The sequence below is a fragment of the Bombyx mandarina genome, chromosome 04, assembly GCF_030267445.1.
Source record: "Bombyx mandarina strain Sakado chromosome 04, ASM3026744v2".
NCBI classification, from domain to species: Eukaryota; Metazoa; Arthropoda; class Insecta; order Lepidoptera; family Bombycidae; genus Bombyx; species Bombyx mandarina.
The window spans coordinates 9,541,908-9,561,554 of NC_143211.1; the positions used below are offsets into that span (position 1 = coordinate 9,541,908).

Below are 19,647 nucleotides of genomic sequence, written 5' to 3' on the forward strand. Positions count from 1 at the left end.
GGTTGAACACATGATACATAATCAACATTGCCATACCACTGATAACACATACAACAGTCCCCGACCCGGTATTATTTAGATTTCTATTTAGTCATCGCTGATTTACTATAACATTACTCTTTATTAAGCGAAACTGAATTCCGATCACAACATTTGTAAACAATTTTAAATTAAAATCATTGAATTGACACAGGCAATTTAAAAAAGTACTTACTCTTTGTCCGCGTAAGTTTATTCTGAGAAAGAAAATTTAAATTAAGCTAGGTTTAGGATTTGGAATATTGAGTTTATGTTTTTTTATTGCTCAGATGGCTGAACGAGCTATCGGCACACCCAATGCTTGCCGGAGCTCATAAACATAACGAGTCAAAATTTCTTCATCAGAAACTTTACTGCTGCACAATAAGCTCCAAGCGATTTATGCGTCTACTATTTTTGTTGCCGTGCGCACAGATATTTCAATGTAAGGCGCGTTTTGTTTCAAACAGGAACATCGTTTACTTTTTTTTTCCCTGCCTATGCTGAGCTTTGAGCTGAGCCTTGAGAGGCTATTTCAGCTTCGCCCTAACATGTAGGTGACCTCACGGGGCCCAAACCGGAGTGATGCTAACACTGGTCCTAGCAAGAGCAGTGCCTCGCAGAATCTACCACCGGATCGGAAACGCGACCCACTGAGAAGATCCGACAAGAAACTCAGTGGGCTGTGTCTGTGGGATCGTTTACAATAATCCATATATTCACGCGTAGCTGTTCACACTGGTCTGCCTTGATAGTCTATTCGTCGGTAGCCTTGACTACTAAAACACGTGGTTGGAGTTCAAATGCCGGCCGAAGTCACTGGCTTTATTAAATATATTTGAATTCGTTGTGGTCTAATGTATAAGACGCCCGGTGCATTCGTATCGAGCGATGCAACTGGGTCGGTGTTCGAATCCGAGGTACTTTTTTTAATGAAACAATAGTAACTTATTATTAGCTTATTAACATTTGCTTCCTTAAAGATGAACAGAAACGGTACAAAGCTCTAACAAAGCAATGGGTATTCAGTTAATTTAAAAAATAGCAGGATACTTCCTGATTGCTGGTGGTACACGCTTGTACTGAAGCGTTAATATTATTTAGGCTCGCCAAACTGGTGGTCGATCAGTTTGCCAAAAGTAATCACTGCTTGTTTCGTATCAAATTGATTATTTCCGCCCATCAAATTTGAAGTAACAATTTCCTTATAAAATATGGCTGCATATATGTACGTACGTATATGTTTCCATGTATACATTTTTATTACGTTTTTATTATAACATTATAAAGTAATGAAAAAACTATCCTTCCTTTACAGTTTCTATTGTTTTTCGGGCGTATAACATTAATTTTTTTCTATATTTTTTAATACTTTTATTTTATTTAGTTTACATACGATTAGCTCTTACACTAAAATACCAAATTATTAAACAGTAATTTCGATAATGAAATTTTAAGCAATGTCTGGCTAGAATAGCCCAACGAAAACAATGAAAGCTCTCAATAAAGTAGAGGCTTAGTTTCAAAAGAACATTTTGCGTAGGATTACAAAGTGCCATAGATTGCTAGCTCGGAGTCCGGCGCGGGCGTCGTCACGTAATCGATTCCTGGAACGCCACTTCTATGTTACAGTAGCTTTACTATACGTGAGTCTGTGGTATACTGGTGCGATGTCCGATAGCAGAAGAACCCGTTAAACTGCACACGGAAAAGCCATTTCGTTGTATGCATTGCAAACTAAATAAAATTAAATTAGACGATAGAAATTCCACAAACAAAATTTATACTTATGTATTATATGCGGTCTTCGCAACTCGTAGACCTATTGTAATTAAAGCTATTTTTACGTGAGCACGAAAATTTGAAACATTGTAAATAATGAAATGTAAATAATAAATGTGAGATCATAAACCATACAAATAGTTTTTTATGAAGATGCTCAATCATTACCGAGGATCCGTCTAATTCCAGGAAGTAGCTGCGTACGAAGAATTCAATAAATTGATGCATTATTGGAACAGTACTGAAACTTTTCCAAGTTTTTTATTTAATATATGTAGTATTAACAAAAAATAAATTTAAACTACGAACAGATGGAACGAAACATTTGATCTTCAATTCGTGATTCCTGTTTGTTGGCTGTGTATGATGACATCAGTTTGAACTAGTATTACTTTGTGTCTTGAGTCCGACACGGACCATTTCATTGATTAATACATATTCTCCAAGGACTGCAAACGAATGGTTGAAATTAATTTGGGTGCTTTTATAGTATAGCCCCAAATTTTTAACAAGAATTTTATTACCTAGAGTTATAATTTAAGCACTTAGGCGTAATAAATACGATCAAAATTCGATAAACTGACGCATATTGGTTCGCGTGCCGCGATCTGAAAATGCGAAAAATGTTTATTACGCGAAGTCATCCCATTTAAATAGCAATCTATCACGGATCGAGGTGGCTGTCATGATAAAGTGTGGGTGGGTCCTTCACTTCTTTCAGACAGGTCGATAGATGAGTTTTATGTCACCCAGTTTCGAAGTATGTTTACACCTTCGTACTATGATTAACAATAACATATACATATGTACATATATATATATATATAAATCTAGGTGACGGTTCATGATTTTGTCTTTTGTCATTTGTTTTCAGTCTTTTTCTTGTATTTTTTTAATACTCGTCTAATACTTTTTTAATACAATATACTCGAGTTGACTCAGATTGAATTATGTTACTAATTAATAGGTATAACATACCTACTGTTTTTATAGTCCTATGATAATGAGAACATACAATGTACACAAGAAACTAAATCACGTCCGGTAAAAGAAATTTAAACATATAATTAGTTTTATTAGCTGACGCTAGGTTAAATTACTCGTAGTACTAATAAATATGTCATGCTATAATTTTATAGAGATTCGGCATGATAGATCCATTTACATAATCGTGTGAAAATGTCAAATAAGGCTGATCTTAAATCTGGCGCGGACAATAACTCATGTCAAAACACGAAACAACAATGCAAGGCCGTTTTGGTCCGTTTGCAGCAATTGGCGATCAGGCAAACACTGAACACGAAAAAATATTGATGCAATTTTCAACAAACAAAAAATGCAACGGAGAAGTAATAAATATTGAGTTGACTTTCATAAATAAGAAAGTCAGAGGGATCGGTTGCATATTTTCGAGATAAATCCACGAGATCGAAGGGACAGCCATATTTATTTATAATGTTCGCTCCAACTCACCGCCGTCTGTGGTATTCGTTGATTGTGTTCGTCTGTATGCGTGATTTCAGTTTCGTATTTAAATATTGGAAACCACACGAGAGCAACATTGTTGGAATTTAGTTTAGGATAGTCGCGTCGCTTTGATTAAACGCAGTGTCGCCAACTGTATGAAAACTTTCCCCCTAAAGCAATTTCCAAAACCACTAAATTAGTGGTATATTTTTGAGAATAGCCAGAAACTTTTTCTCCCTTTGGCATTTTAAACCTGGTGTTTTATATTTGGTATTTGTTTTTAAAAAAAGATAGTGCACAATACAAAAACTAACAATTATAACTGACTGTTTTTAGCTGTCAGCTGTTAAGAGTATAATAAAAAATGCATACAGTGTCATCTATTAAAATTGGAAACATTCAATCGATTTGATTTTTTTTTATTTTTGTTGATGTACGTAGACAATTTTCAAAAATACAAATAAAATTTTATCTTTAAATATCCCCAAAAAATTTCACCCCCTAAAAAAATCCCTGTATAGATTTTTTCCCCCTAAATTTGGGGGGAAAACCCCCGAGTTGGCATCACTGATTAAACGGAACATGTTAGTTTCACCGAATTCGAAACTTAACATTTAGTTAGTTCGTTGAACCTAATTTTTTTGCATCTCACGTAACAGACTTGGAATTTCGTATTGCCTATCTTTTGCTATTTCATCACTTCAGTAATCTTAATAAACTTAATGAGTTTCTCAAATACAGTAACGAAATGCTTCATTTAATTTGAGTAATAGCTTTGATGTTCTCCAGGAACTGCTGATGTATGTGAGAGTTAAGAGCCATGTTAATTATTTCCATTATACTTACTATTAGATGAGCAGCCTCTGTCCTCGGTGGCAATTATTTCTTTAATTTTGCCTGATACTGATATTGTGAATGCGTTTAGTTAATTAAATTTAATTTACTGTATTCATGAATTAAATCATAAAGTAAATTATAATTATTTCATCCTTTAAACTAAGTGAACTTTCCATGTATTCGTATTTGGGAAGTTGAGCAGTTTTGCAGCAGAATTATTATAATATATTTTAAAATATTTTCGTTTTCCTCACATGTTAACTTTTACGCTATCGAGAACGTTAAAAAACTTACAATTTTTTTTCCTACCTAAGCTGATAGCCTTGGGTGGCTATTTCAGCGTAACCTTAACTAGTAGGTGAGCTCACGGGGCTCAAACCTGACGACGTTGCTAACACGAAGCCTAGTAAGAGCCGTGCTTCGCAGAATCTACCACAGGATCGGAAACGCGACCCACTGAGAAAATCCGGCGACAAACTCAGTGGGCTGTGTGTGCTGTGGATTAATAACTCGCACTAAGCACACTGACTGCATGCACCATTTGTGTGTATTGGGTTGATTGTGATTAAATTATATTTACCTATTAAGTCTATTTAGTTTACTATCAGGTAAGTGCAATTTGAATGCACAGTTGTACTTGCAATTGACCATCAATGATATTATTATTTGATTAAAAAAAATTACCAAAATAATTGTAAAAGTAAAAAAAAACATACGTATATTTTTATTTTACTTTACTACGGTAACGTACATTTTTTATGCACGTTTATGACACATTACCTTACAAATAAAATCGATAAGTTTCGTTCTCCGTTTTAATTACGAAAACAGAAAAAAAAAACTTCTATAAACACCGGGTCACCCGGAACTGGCTGTCAATTGAATGTAACTCGATAAATTCCTCACAAAGAATTATTATAGTTAAGAATGTGATTGTTGTGAAATTTAATGCGAATTTAAACTTTATACAAATAGAGTTTAGGTGATTAATGGCTTACTTACAAAAGAACCGAATCGATACCTCAAAAGCCGGTTAATCATCCTGGCACGTGCAATTTTTTTGCTCTTTCGATTTTATCGTCGTTTTTAATCCGAAAATACTGAAAAAGTGTAATTTATTTCTTGTTGGCGATGTCGTTGTGAATTTAGCAGGAAATTAAATCGATAACTTATTTCTTGATAATAAACAAAGCTGCTTCTTGTTTGTTGTTTATTAAATACGTACATCTACCTAGTCCAGCCATAAGTTCTGTTACAAATGAAAAGGCATTTTTGGAAATTGAAGTAATGTAATATTATTAAAATGTATACCTACACATTTATTAAAGTCTCAGCAAAAAATAAAAATTTACTCGAAATGGCCACCTTTGGCTTTTATACAGGCCTTTAATCTGTTTGGCCACGAATCTATGGATTCACGCACTGTTTTCAAGGGAAATTTCGCCACTGTTTGCTGATTTTTTAAGAGACTCAATGTCACCATGTCGTTTAGAGCAGGCCATGTCCTCTAAAACTGACCATAATTTGAAATCTAAAGGGTTAAGATCTGGGCTAGATGAGGGCCAGTCTTCAGCTCTTATAAAGTTCGGAACGTTGGTTTCAAGGCAGGCTTGGGTAGTTCTTGCTTTGTGACCAGGTCCAGAGTCCTGCTGGAAAGTCCACGATATATTTTTAAAAAGAGTTTTGCTGAGAGGTTTCACAACATAACCCAAGACTGTATCTTGATACACTTTTTCTGAAGTTTTCACTCCTTTTTCACAAAAATGTAGTTTTGTGACTCGTTGATAAGTCACGCATCACAAAACCATCACTGACGCAGGATGCTGACCACGTTGTACCTTTGCGCCCACTTGAGCAGCTTCTTTAAACTCGTGCTTACTTGTACGTACTTATACACTTTATCGTATTGCTTATTGTAGTGTTCTTCAATCGTGAAAGTTTTTTCATCGGTAAAGAGGATATTTCTGTGCTTTTCACATGCGTATCGCGACAGAAGGCGTTTTGATCGATCCACTCTCTTTAATTGTAAATATTGATTTAGAGCATGTCCTGTATATCGGCGATAAGCACCGAGCTTCAGGTCTTGTTTTATAATACGCGACAGAGTCCTAGCGCGAATCTTCATTTCTCGCGATAAGATTTTTTGCTTCTTAATGGAGTTTCGACAAATTCTGGCTTTAACAGCATTAATAGCCTTTGTAGTTCTAACAGCACATGGGCGCCCCGATCTTTTCTGCTCTTCGACAGACGAAGTGTTGTTGTATCTGTTAACAGTACGATATACGAACATACTGCTGATACCAAGCTTTAGAAGCAAGTTTTCGTGGTCACGGATGACTGAGATGAGATTAAGCTGTAAAAGGCGTTTTAAGTAAATGCATATCTGCTTAAAGTATTTTCGTATTGTATTAAATAACAATTTTGCGGGTAATTAAATAAGATTTAATCATAAAACATATTTAAAGCGTTTTTACTATTTTTCGACCACAATATTAATGTTCTGTCTTTATTTCATTGTATTCTGTTTTACCCTCTTCTTATCTCAAATAAAGTTTCGTTCTTTGCGATAAGCATAATTTTTCGGACGGATTCATCATCATTCTATAACCATTCATTCCATCACCATGCTGGCCATTTTGGGTATGGTTATTTTATACCTAAGCTGATAGTCTACAGAGACCATTTCAGCGTCACCGCTAGTCATGCTGGCGATTCAGTTTTGGAATACACCAGCTGTAGCAAGAAGTGCACAAACTTTAAGTTGCTTTAAAATAATGATAAAGGAACATTACTTACATACATATCTGTATAGTGCTATTTGATCGCAAATACTTTATCTTTTTTATGCTCTTAATTTATTGATTTTATGTTAGTATTTTGGTGTGTTAATGGTAAACTTAGATTTTTATTATATAATGTACATATATTGTTGGTATATATTTTATGTAACAAAATATTTTTAAATTTTCTTCATTATTTAAGAATATCTTCAATTCATCGTATTTAAAGTGAGCTCACTCGGGTAGGTACAATGATCGTGTTTCTGAGGCAAGCCATCCATGGATTTGTAGTCGGGCAGTTGCGACACTTTTTCAACACAATTGACTTTTCGATGTTATGACATTCACATTGCAGTTTCAATGATAACCACTTGAAATTAGATAACGATTGTTTAAAAAGGAAGACTGTTACAGAGTTTCCCGAATTGTATCAACCAAATTTCATGGAACATTTATACTGTAATGTGAATATAATTTGCTGTGAAGATACTATTAGACAAGCGTGTTTCCCGCAGTAGATTTAACTACATCTGTACTTTACTTGATGACGCTCATAAGACATTAGCCGGAGCACCAGAGCGAAGCTAATCTTTTTAAATATAACTATGAAAATGACACAAACATGTGTATTATCTGTGCCCCAGACTTTCACACAGCCGGTTGTCATGCTCAAATATCAACAAATAAATTTGTAAGTAAAATTTACGGAGCCCTTTCTGCAATATCAAGTGACATACTGGTTATTTTCTCTGCAAATTTTACAGTATTAAAACGTGTTACGTCTTAACATGTCAATTTTGGTGAACATTTTTACTAAAATGTCGGGTCCTTTCAAAAATTAAGACATAATGTAGGTAAGTCAGTGTGGAAAGTGAATGTGACGGTTTTATTTCAAGTTTCACGCCTCAATTTGTACCGACAGCCGACGTCGTCCGTTTGATTGAGATGTTCGAAATTCGTATCTCTGAGCGCTCGTGGAAATAAATTAAGCGCTCACTTAATTTCACGGGTTTCCTTTGAAATGATACCGCAATTCTTGTCTTTCCAGCATCGGACGTTTAATAATTTTTCTGAACACTTAACTACGTTATTTTATGTGCACGTGCAAAATTTTGTGACGGATTACCTTATGTTATGTTAAATATGAATAAATTAATAAATTTTTCATATCTAATTCTACTATTACAGAAACATTTTTGAAATCGGAATACCGTAGAACATACTAACATTTTGTAGCGGACGGGTTCTTATTTGGATAATTATACTTTGGATTTGTGAGGAGGAAGATTTTTACAAATAAAATAAAATTATGATGCAACTTTCATGGCTGACAGTTTATTCTTAATGACAACTTTTTAAACAAAATTAAAATTATAAAAATATAAATGACAATTGTTTACAACTAAACTTTTTACTGTGGTTCTGAACACATTTTTATGACATTTCATAAGGAAAATCTGTTATTCGCTTTCATAAAATTAGTATTGTAAAGATATCCATTAAGATCACCACAATGAATAGTTTGAAAAATGACCAACGGCTATCTTACGAACAAATACATTCTAATTCAGCCATGAAGGAAGTTTTATCTCGTTCACAAGAAAACTACAGGTCGTAAAGACTTCAATAAAATGTATTTTATTATAATGGCTTTAGATGTATACGATCTCAAAGTCCTCGTAACCATAAGCAACTGTTTTCGTGTAACTATTGACGACTCGCCACTATGAAACATACCAAGTCCTACTACAGTAACCTACTTAGTTGCCTACTATACTCATAGAGTTCGGGTTCATTACTTTTGTCTAAACGAGTACTGTTTCATAAACCACTTTTCTTTTGTTTTTTTTTTCAAACTTATTTATTGAACGTTTCTTTGAGTTGAGGCCTTTGATTCGTCATTCGTCAGTCGATTTCTAAATCTGAATAGACAGAACGTTGCAGATGCGAGAATGAAAATAAACTATGCATTATTACTTTGCTGTTTCCTGATCGACCTAATAAACGTGTTTAAGTGAGGTTCTGGAGTCGATCAGCCAACGCGAACGAGGGCGATTGCAGTCCTCGTGCTCGTGAGTAGTGCTTTGAGGCTATTTTTACGGCTATGCGGTATCCAAAGTGGCTGACGTACGTGAGAGGGATTTGATGCATATTTCAGATTGTTACTAAACAGCTATTATGTTAACTTTTAATAGTTCAAGTTTATTTCTGAACTTAATTGCCTCGGAAAGAAACTAAATAGCATCTTGTTGGATATAAATTTTCTTGATAATAATAAACGTTACTAGGAAACCGTTTTATTATTTTTTTTAAAACGGGCATTCTAAAATTGTCCGATGGGCTTTTTGTGACCATACAAAATTTTCAAACAAATTCATATTGGTGAACGTTTTGTTCAAAAAGAACGAAGCATTCGCGTCACGAATACTGATATAATATAGGCTCATAAGATTGCGACGGTAAACTGAACCATGCACGGGAGAGACGGATGCTGACGTAACCGACTGATGTCTAATAATCAATTACAGGGAAACAGCAAACCGGACGCAATCGCTTTCCACGTTATTTACCACGTCCGATGGATCCCCTTAACTAATTGAAAGTAATGGGCTACGGGCTTGCCGTGTGACTTCGGAAATTAGTCTTATCACGACTAAAGAACACAAAGAGCTAAAAGTAGAGATGCACCGAAGCTTCCAAATAGCGAGTTTTATTTTTTGACTTATTTCTTAATGAACGATCTTTGTTCAATCGTTTTAAGAACACTTGTAAAGGGGGGATTGTGGACCATGAGTATCAATAAAACTGAAATCTGAATTTCCATACAAATCTATAATACCTGAAATGTAATTAAGTGATAAATGTTCCAAAAAACATTTATTTTATCATTGACGCGTACTTTATTCGTTTGACGTTACTGAAACTTTGTGTCAGTGTCAAATTTTAACGTGTAATAAACATAGACCTAGGTTTCATGCTTCAGTGGTAATAAAGTATTATATTCAAAATTCAATAGTAATGTTTTTAATTGAACCGTAATCTTTACAATCAAATTAAAATCAGTGTGTATCTTATCAAGTCGATTTCAATATTTTTTGTTTTCGGATTTTTTTTCTAGAAACTTCATAAATTATCATAAACTGGACAGGAAGTAGTGCCCAATTTTTTTTAGACGTTAATATTGAGTTGCATTTTTCTAGCAGCTCTTGTTTTCTTTTTTTTATCTCCTAAGATAGAATGGGTTTCTTTATCTATATAGCATGACAAGACAAGATAAATGCCGCAGCGGACTTTTTAAAGTAGTTTAGCCAAACACAGCTTTGTCTCTGGTGTAATCACAATCATCAGCCCACACTTGTCCACAACTGGACCAAGGCCTATCCCACTTTGCGCTCCTGTGCCGGTTTTCAACTCAGTGTGAATTATGGTCCTATTGTGATATGTCTAAATGTACATATATGAAACATAATAATTTGTTATAAAAACTTGCGTATTTCGATGATCTACATCCTCCCATGAGTACCAATTACAACAACTGTACAAAGCTTTAAATAAATCAGATACGTGAATGCATCATGATCAACATAATTTCATGATAATTTATAGTTAGACTAGCTTTTGCCCACGACTTCGTCCGCGTGGAATAGTTCACAAATAATGCTTTATTTTAGAACAAATTTGGTTAGCATAAAAAACGTTATAGTGAGCCAACCTTAACATATAAACATGCTGTCGCGGACTTTTTTTTTTATCTTTTAAAGGGGAACAATTCTCTCATGCATTACTTTAGCGAAACTTTAACCGTTTCTGCAGCGCACGCAGCGGAAACTCAAAAGGGAAAAAAACCCTGATTTTGAAACATTCTTTATTGGTGTTGCTCCGCTTGTATTGGTCTTAGCGTGATGTTATATCCTATAGCCTCCTTCAATAAATGGGTAATCTAACACTGAAAGAATTCAAATCGGACCAGTCGTTCCTGATATTAGCGCGTTCAAACAAACAAACTCTTCAGCTTTATAATATCATTAATATAGATATAGTAAGATACGGAGAAATAATACAGCTAGATTCGTAACGAGCACCTCGTGCGCACAACTAAGGAAACATTAGTCCAAATAATGCTAAAATGATTGTGATTACAAGGCTTAGGAATGACCTTTTTGTACACCTCACGTTTCAGCGATATAGAAGCGGTGGCTATGGCGCACTGACCTCGAACCGACAACTGGTATTTGCGACTTCATCTCACCTTGCCGAAACGTTTATCTAATAATGAAATAAGCAGACTTATTTGTCTAGGAATTAAATAAACATTATGATTATTCGCTTGTCTACTAAGTCATGTAGAAGTATTGTTCTCTTGGTAAATTAGTTATTAAAGTGGTTTTTTTTATTGCCCTTGTAGGCAGACGAGCATACGGCCCACCTGATGGTGAGTGGTTACCGTCGCCCATGGACTTCAGTAATGCCAGGGGCAGGACCAAGCCGCTGCCTACCGCAAAACTGACTGTGATTATGACTTGAATTTCAAATTCAAGGTGGGCAGCGGAATTCACTAATAATTTTTTTAATCGTTTTGATGGACGAGCTCGCTATTTACCTAATGATAAATAATTAACGGAACCCTTAACACATGCGGTGAAATTCCTAATTGTATTAGACAATGTCAGTCTCACCCTACAAACCACTTCATGGTTGCGACCACGACTGTTTCACCGCAGAAATATGGAGAATGGTGTTACGACTCGGACAGGCTTATAATATACTCTACTACCAGTTAATTCAATAATGGATGAGCCTTAGAAATAATTATCTATTCAGGAAAAACAATGCTCGATCCGAATTGATACCGCTAACATTATGAAAGAGAAATTATTGAATAGTAAATTAAACGCATCGTTAGCAAAAACTTTCCAATTCTGTGCATTCGTAAAGTAATTGCGACAATAAAACTTTGCGGCGATTTCCCAAATCGAGTATTTGACAAAGTTATGAAATCTAAGTATGCGTCCAGGAGTTTTACAGATGACGCACCAACTCGTGTAGCCGTGATAGTATTTCCTCTGGCAGGTACAATTGACCTGTTTAGTTTAATATGAGGATTGTTTCAGGTGGCAGGCGCTGTGGAGCTTGCCGACCCAGCCAACACAGCGTTATTGACGCAGCTACAAAATTCGGTAAGTGTACGACACCAGTTTTATTAACCACATCTGTTTCTGGCGATCAAACTTATTTTCAGTATCTGACCTAGTTCTGAGACTGTTAAAAGAGTTATTCGTTTTGCATCTTACTTGATAAGACCTATGGATATTTGTTCGGTTGGTGTGGATTACTATCTTCTCTTTCAAGCCTTAATATATCATTTGCCTCATACTTTGTGGCAATAAGAGATACATAATATATTGGTATAATAAGCCATTGCCTCTTCCAGTCCTTTCCACTGGTTCATTAATAACTAACTAAACATTAACAAATAAATACCACATTTGAAATGAAAGTTAAGGATAAGGAAATACAGGCTTTTTAAAACAATTGATAAAAACAATTAAGCTCAGTTACGAAAAACTCGTTGCATTCTGATATCGATTTTCTAAGTTTATCATTAGACCAGTTCAAGAATGCGGTATTATTTGTTGCATTGCCATTATAAGAAAGAATCTATATTATTTTTCTTAGAAATTCTGATTTCTACAACAATACGTTACTACAATTGACCCAAATTGTTATTTTTGATTTGGCTAGCGACAAAATTAAATGGTGTTGAGTTCGTGGATGAATTTGGAACTCTAGTGATCGCCGTATTGATATTGCCCCAAAAATATACCTTGAGATCTCTTCTTTAAAATAGCCAGACAAGTAAAAAAAAATACAAACAAGTTCGGAATAGGAAGTTGGGTTTTTCGTGGAATTTGTTCATTTAGTTTTGAAAACCTAAAAACATTTATCATATTAAATTTTCTCTGGTACCCTATATACTTTCACATAATTCGAAAGTCCACAATTTCACGAACCCAATTCTTTTAAAGTTTAATTTTGACAATAATGCCATAGTTATTTACTCAGACATTTTAAAGAAACAAACACCGCCATTATTTTCACTGGAGCCGCGTTAAAGGTGTCGATACTAACAACAGGCAACAAAAGATAAATATCCCGGCACTTGGTATTGGCACGAGCCGAGAGATATGGCTGATATAAAGGGCTGTTTGTCGGAAATTGCTGATATTACTTCCATTATGATTATGGCACGAGTACAAGAAAGTGGGACGGTTTTGTCGGGTCACGGTGCCGGCTTCATTTTCACGCCATTTGAGAAAATTTCGGCACGCCGCCGCCTTGTAACATTCACGACTATACATTTCATTGTTACCGACATTAAGGTTTATTTTAGTAATAACTAGCGACCCGCCCTCGCTTCGCTTCGGGAACTGTAATTTACTATTGGCCTTATTGAATATTCTTTTCTTACAAATTTGGTTCTGATAGTAAATAAACATACTACATACATAATAAAAACAATAAAAAAAGAATGTTACAAACAAAAAATTGAATCTTTCCTCTACTTATATTAATTGTTCACTATTTTGGCGATAATAGCTTACAAATAAAATTTATAGATATATGCTGTCACGGGCTTTGTTGTAGGACTATTTGAGATGAATATTTCCATTTTACATTATATACGTGTAACTCCAACGGTTATGGCGGCGCACGCAAAAATGCCTTGCAGATGGCAGATTTTTTCCTTTCTACTTGACACTTGTTGTTATATTTTGGGTAATTCACACTATCTTTTATAAATTATAATCTTCTGATGTGTAAACTTAGTGTCATATTTATTTATATCGAATCCACAGCCTAAAAATAATTTTCAAGCTTTTAGCTCTAAAAAAGACGATACTTCCATACAAATTTTCATTCCCTCCTTTCAACCCGTTACAAGTCTTTTTTCGCATTAAAAAGTAGCCTATGTCCTTTCTCAGGCTCTAGACTATTTGTTCACCAAATTTCATTTAAATCGGTTCAGTACTTTAGGCGTGAAAGTGCGACAGAGTTAATTTCGCGTTTATTATTTAAGTTAGCTAGATTAAGTATGGACAATTTATGGCGCTTACAACACTGACTTTAAAACGCTTTGACATTAGGATCGTTATCGTAACTATAAATTAGTGCAGTTATATTAAATTGGTTAAGCATTTGTATTAATCCTTCAAACTTAAACACCTATCACTCGTTCTTAAAGTAAGAAAACAGGATTGAAATATCCTAGCATTACCCGCACGGATGATCGGAAAGTAGTACTATAATAGAATGTAATAGTAACTTAAGGAGGCCAGTGTAGCATACTGCAGCATAAAAACATAGGTAATTAGTAACATATAGCAATTCAGATAATTATTACTGACCTTTTTACTGGATAAGGGTAGGTACCGCCATCTTGCCTATTTCTTCAACGAAGCAGTCATTCCACCCAGTTTGTAGGACAGGACAGACTGTATACAATTCATATTTCGACCTTATGTCTCGATGTGGACGGCAATATTCATGTTGTGATGTCTATGGGCCACTTAACGCCAATTGAGCCGTGAGCTCGTTCACCCACCCGTGTAACACTTCTTAACATGTCTTACTGGTGTTAGGATCTCTTGTGAGTCCGCACAGATAGGTATCATTACCCTACCTATTTCTGCCGTGAAGCAGTAATGCGTTTCGGTTTGAAGGGTGGGGCAGCCGTTGTAACTATACTGAGACCTTAGAACTTATATCTCAAGGTGGGTGGCGCATTTACGTTGTAGATGTTTATGGGCTTCAGTAACCACTTAACACCAGTTGGGCTGTGAGCTCGTCCACCCATCTAAGCAAAAAAAAAAATACAAATAAAAACTGGACTATTTGAAAATTTTGGATCCTTGTGCAATATCTTTAATGTTGTTCGTATTAAATATCCTCCACAAATAAAGCTGAGCTAGTGACTCAATGCAAGGATTTGGAAAGGTCTAACTATAAATCAAACATCGACAGGTTTACGTGACCATGACTCTACATTCCAAGCTCTACGTTCCCATTCCTGTTTGATTTTTGTACAAACAAACACTAATGACCGTTTAGAGGTTAGGACGCATTTTACAACGTTTGTACCGTCGATTCTGAATACGCGTGTGAGAACTCGTCCCGCTCTTTGAATTCATGGAAAAGCTACAGATCATAAAACATTTTGACCTACGCGCGCTTTTAATACTTTTCGAATAATAATTCGTGTATGTTGACTGTAGCTAGAATATGAAATACACCCTTGATTGGGTGATATTAATTTAATAGGATTATCCAAAATGTTTTTGCAACAACAGGGAGCAACAATCTTAATCTATACTAATATTATAAAGCTGAAGAGTTTGTTTGTTTGAACGCGCTAATCTCAGGAACTACTGGTCCGATTTGAAAAATTCAGTGTCAGATAGCCCATTTATTGAGGAAGGTTAAAGGCTCTATAGCATCACGCTAAGACCAATACAAGCGGAGCACCGATAATGTTTCAAAATCGGGTTTTTTCCCTTTTGAGAGCTGCCGCTGCGTGCGCTGCGGGAACGGTTAAAGGTTCGCAAAAATAATGTATAACAGAATTGTTCTCCCATAAAAGATCTAAAAATAAGTCCCGGACAGCATGTCTATATGTTAAGGTTGCTCACTATAACGTTTTTTATGCTAACCAAATTTGTTCTAAAATAAAGCATTATTTGTGAACTATTATTTCACGCGGACGAAGTCGCGGGCAGAAGCTATCAATAATAATTTACAAATTTCAGTGGACAGTATATAATTTATTGTTTCTTTCGATTAAATGAATGCTGAAATATTTAAACAATGATTAAAGGCACAATCCTATTAAATAGCAAGTATAATAAATGTCTAGTCTGTAGCGCGGCTCACGGGGCACAATCAATTGCAGTTTATTGCAGTCAATGAAATCTTGGCGGAGTTTAAAATAGATATCGAGAATCGTTAGCCTACAAAACTAAACTGATAATTTTATTGGTTTACAAAAAAATCATATTATCGTCGACAAGCAACCATTTTTCTGTAATACAACCTTTATTTTAATGTTTAAAGAAACTAATAACGTATTATTATAACATAATATGTACATATAATCAAATTTATAAATATCGGTACCTACACAGAATAAAAAACCGTAGATTTCAAAAAAAAAAGCTCGCCAGAAACTTTCCGTTTCGATTTAAATTAAGCATATGCTTCGTAATTGACATTTGTGTCAAACAAGACCTCGAGTTACTCCAGTTTCGACGCTGTGTTTATAGTAACAGCGGATGTTGTATTTCTATAATCGTACGCAATAAGATTTATACCAACGCAGATGGTTCGAAATTATAGTTGATTTTAGAATTCAAACTATAAAACATTATGGTTATAAACAACGTAAAACTTGTTACGTTCAAGGCCGAATAAAAACAAAGTGTATTCGGCTGATAGAAGTGCTGATTGATTAATGCAGGGGTATATGTACTAAAGACTATTAATGCAGTAAGATTATGGGGTGGGTTTGATAGCGCTTAGTGTGAAGGTGTATAGGCGCTGTCAACAGCAGCGGCGGACGCCAAGCGCAACCGCTACCACCTCGCAGTGTGCGTCGCGCTTGCGATCGGACCGCACACCGCACGTGCCGCGAGCACGCGTCGCAGTTGTACGCACGTGTACAAAACACGGCGCCTCAACGCCAAATAATTTCCGCGCCATCTTTAAATAGTCGATATAAAACTTGCAACGAACGACCGCTTTCTTTGCGCGTCCAAAGAAAATTTGTGTAACGTTATAATGTATTGTTTTAATGTTTGACGCGAGAGGTGACGTTCGCACTACGTCAACAACGACAGCACGATGAAACTGTTCAAAAGGAGATTTTCGTTCAGCTCGGATAAACAAAAACTAGATTCGCGAATCCAAGACCCCTTTGAAAACGAGGTACTTGATTGTTTCATGTGTGTATGAATGTGTGCGATGCAATAAAAATAACCCACACTAACAATAACCACATCAAAGTCATTCTAATTAAACTGACTTATCAAATCTGTGGAATGGCTACTTTTTTTAAATATCTATAGGGTTAATGTATACTAATATATTTATAGTTATTTACTTATCACGTATTTAATAACAACGATCTATAAAATAACCAGAGAAACAAAACAACAAACATTCATATTCACTTATAAATAAATCTTTACTCAGTTATCACAATCTTGATCTACCTAACTAATGTAGCTCTCTAATTATTATTCCGGTAGTATTTCAAGACTAGATATAAACGTATCGAAGATACCGTAGAGTTTAGCAAAGCAAATTAAAGGCAAGGTTATCTTATCAGACGGAGGCCGCACCGTGCCGCGCCGTGCTCGAACGTTTTGTGCCCACTTATTATTAATTTCAGCGGATCGAATACAATCTACATCTTTCCTTCTCGGATGAAGTCATTTGTATGTATATTTTACGGTTAAGATGAAGTTTGTAAAGTGCAATCGCATTGGATTTAGTAATGTTGTTATCGAACGTAAAATAATTTCACTATTTTATAATATAACTAGCGACCCGCCCTCGCTTCGCTTCGGAAACATTAAAACACACATGAAACCAAAAACAAAACAATAAAAAAAAAATAAAAAAAATAGCCTGTGTTCATCAGGGACAATGTCGGCTTCTAATGGAAAAATAATTTTTCAAATCGGTCCAGTAGTTTCGGAGCCTATTCGAAACAAACAAACAAACAAATCTTTCCTCTTTATAATATTAGTATAGACTAGCTGACCCGGCAGACTTCGTAGTGCCTCAATCGATAAATAAAAGACCTAAACTTTTGTATAAAATACACTTAAAACAAACGAAAGAAAAAAAAGTTATTTTTATTTAATTCCGAGCATTTTCATAATTCTTCACCTTTTAAACCTTCTCTGGACTTCCACGAATAATTCAAGACCAAAATTAGTCAAATCGGTCCAACCGTTCTCGAGTTTTAGCGAGACTAACGAACAGCAATTCATTTTTATATATATAGAAGAAGATAAAATATATATGATGAATTACAATGAATCTTATAATACATTATTTTACAATCTTAATATATGGCTTTTTCACTTAAAATCCGACATTTTAGGTGGATTCAAAGTCCGGAACGAGCAATAACATGGCAATTACAGACATAAAACCTAACGTTCATAACCTTCATATTTCTTACAAAACACATTATAATGCTTAATCTTAGTTTGCGGTCTACATAAATCTACTTAGTTCATCATTGTTATGCTAATAGCATACATATTAGCCATTTATGATATCACTGCCATAATGCTCTTGCATACTAAACTATCGGGAGCTGTGTTGACAAATGTTTTAATACATTTATAATCATTAATTGAATAGGGTTGTCAATTTATTTTTCATAAATGTGTTTTTGTTCTCTTCGCCCAGGTATCATAAGCCGCATAATGTGATACCGGTGCCAACTTTCATAACTAATAATATAATTAATAAAAAATCATTGAATTGGTGCAAACTTTTTATTTGTTAGGCCCTCATCAGGTCTATTTGTTTATTTGTTAATTTTTTTATGAATAATCTATTGTTATACATCGACATAATTTAATGCTCTTAAATAATAAATTAATGAAACGATACATTTTTTATTATTAACAGAGAGCAAAAAACTAATGCATCCGTTACGGAACAAAAACAATAATTACATTCTCATGTGAGCTTTTGACAAGTTTTTTGAGATGAAATCGTCTTCTCTTTTTTATTATCACTCCATCCATCACCGGAGCAGAGTTTTTGCAATGCAATTTTAAAGATAATATGGGCTACGTATCCACTTGGCTGTAGAATTAATATAAATCCAAGCGGGTTTTTGGAGTTTCCTTGTAATTTTTTTTATTAAGTAAGGGTATTATACGATCTGATTTTAGTGGCTTTTGTTAACAGCTAAACATCGGATGGAAAGTGGGATCGCCTGCCCAGCTTATTACAAAAAAAAAACCGTGGCAACCCTAATTGAAAATAGCAACGCAGCAGTAAGCATATCTTATCCAACGGCGCGCACCCGTGCCCGCTCTCTATTGTGTCCCGTATTAACACATGACTCGTTTTTTTGTCTACAACCTAATTTTATAAGTGAAAGTTATAAGTGCTCAATTGATCATATGCTTGCTCGCGCATTGTATTTTCCGTTTATCTCAATTGAAATTAATGTCATTGACTTGGAAACCGGACCACGAAACGTTTTTTTTTTTATTAAATATCGAATACTGATTAGTATGCCTAAAATTATGAATCTTTATTATAAGATAATCATTGTCTTCGAGCGAGTGTAATAGAGTTTAGTTAGTTCTTCGTAGCGACTTGGAAACAAAACGGAAATACTTTATTACCTGATATTGCATTTACATTCCACTGCATTGCATTTCACATATAAGTATTCTATATAAATGTTTATTTTTATATGGCGAAAATTAACTCTACTCCATTTTTTTATTGCCTAGGTGAGTGAACGAGCTCACGGCCCACTACCCCACTTAACAAAGTGGTTACCGGAGCCCATAGACATCCACAACATCAATTCCACCATCCACCTCGAGACAAGAGTTCTAAGTCTTTGCTAATGCTTTGTTACAGAAGTCTTAACATATAATGCCTTTGCTACAGGAATAGGCAGAATGGTGTTTGTTACCTATCCATGGGAGCTTGCAACATTCCCTAG

General features: G+C 35.0%; 1 protein-coding gene across 5 annotated transcripts in view; it reads left to right on the forward strand.

The window, feature by feature from the left end:
* The window catches only part of by (focal adhesion protein tensin), a 125,502-nt gene that overhangs the window by 49,595 nt on the left and 56,260 nt on the right, over positions 1-19,647 (forward strand). For 4 of the 5 annotated variants that reach the window (XM_028180906.2, XM_028180908.2, XM_028180907.2 and 1 more), the window contains one exon: positions 11,996-12,061. In XM_028180906.2, coding sequence (XP_028036707.2) covers positions 11,996-12,061 — 66 coding nt within the window. Of the gene's footprint in view, positions 1-11,995; positions 12,062-16,520; positions 16,863-19,647 lie in introns of those variants that run through there. The other variant, XM_028180910.2, reaches the window with a different exon arrangement.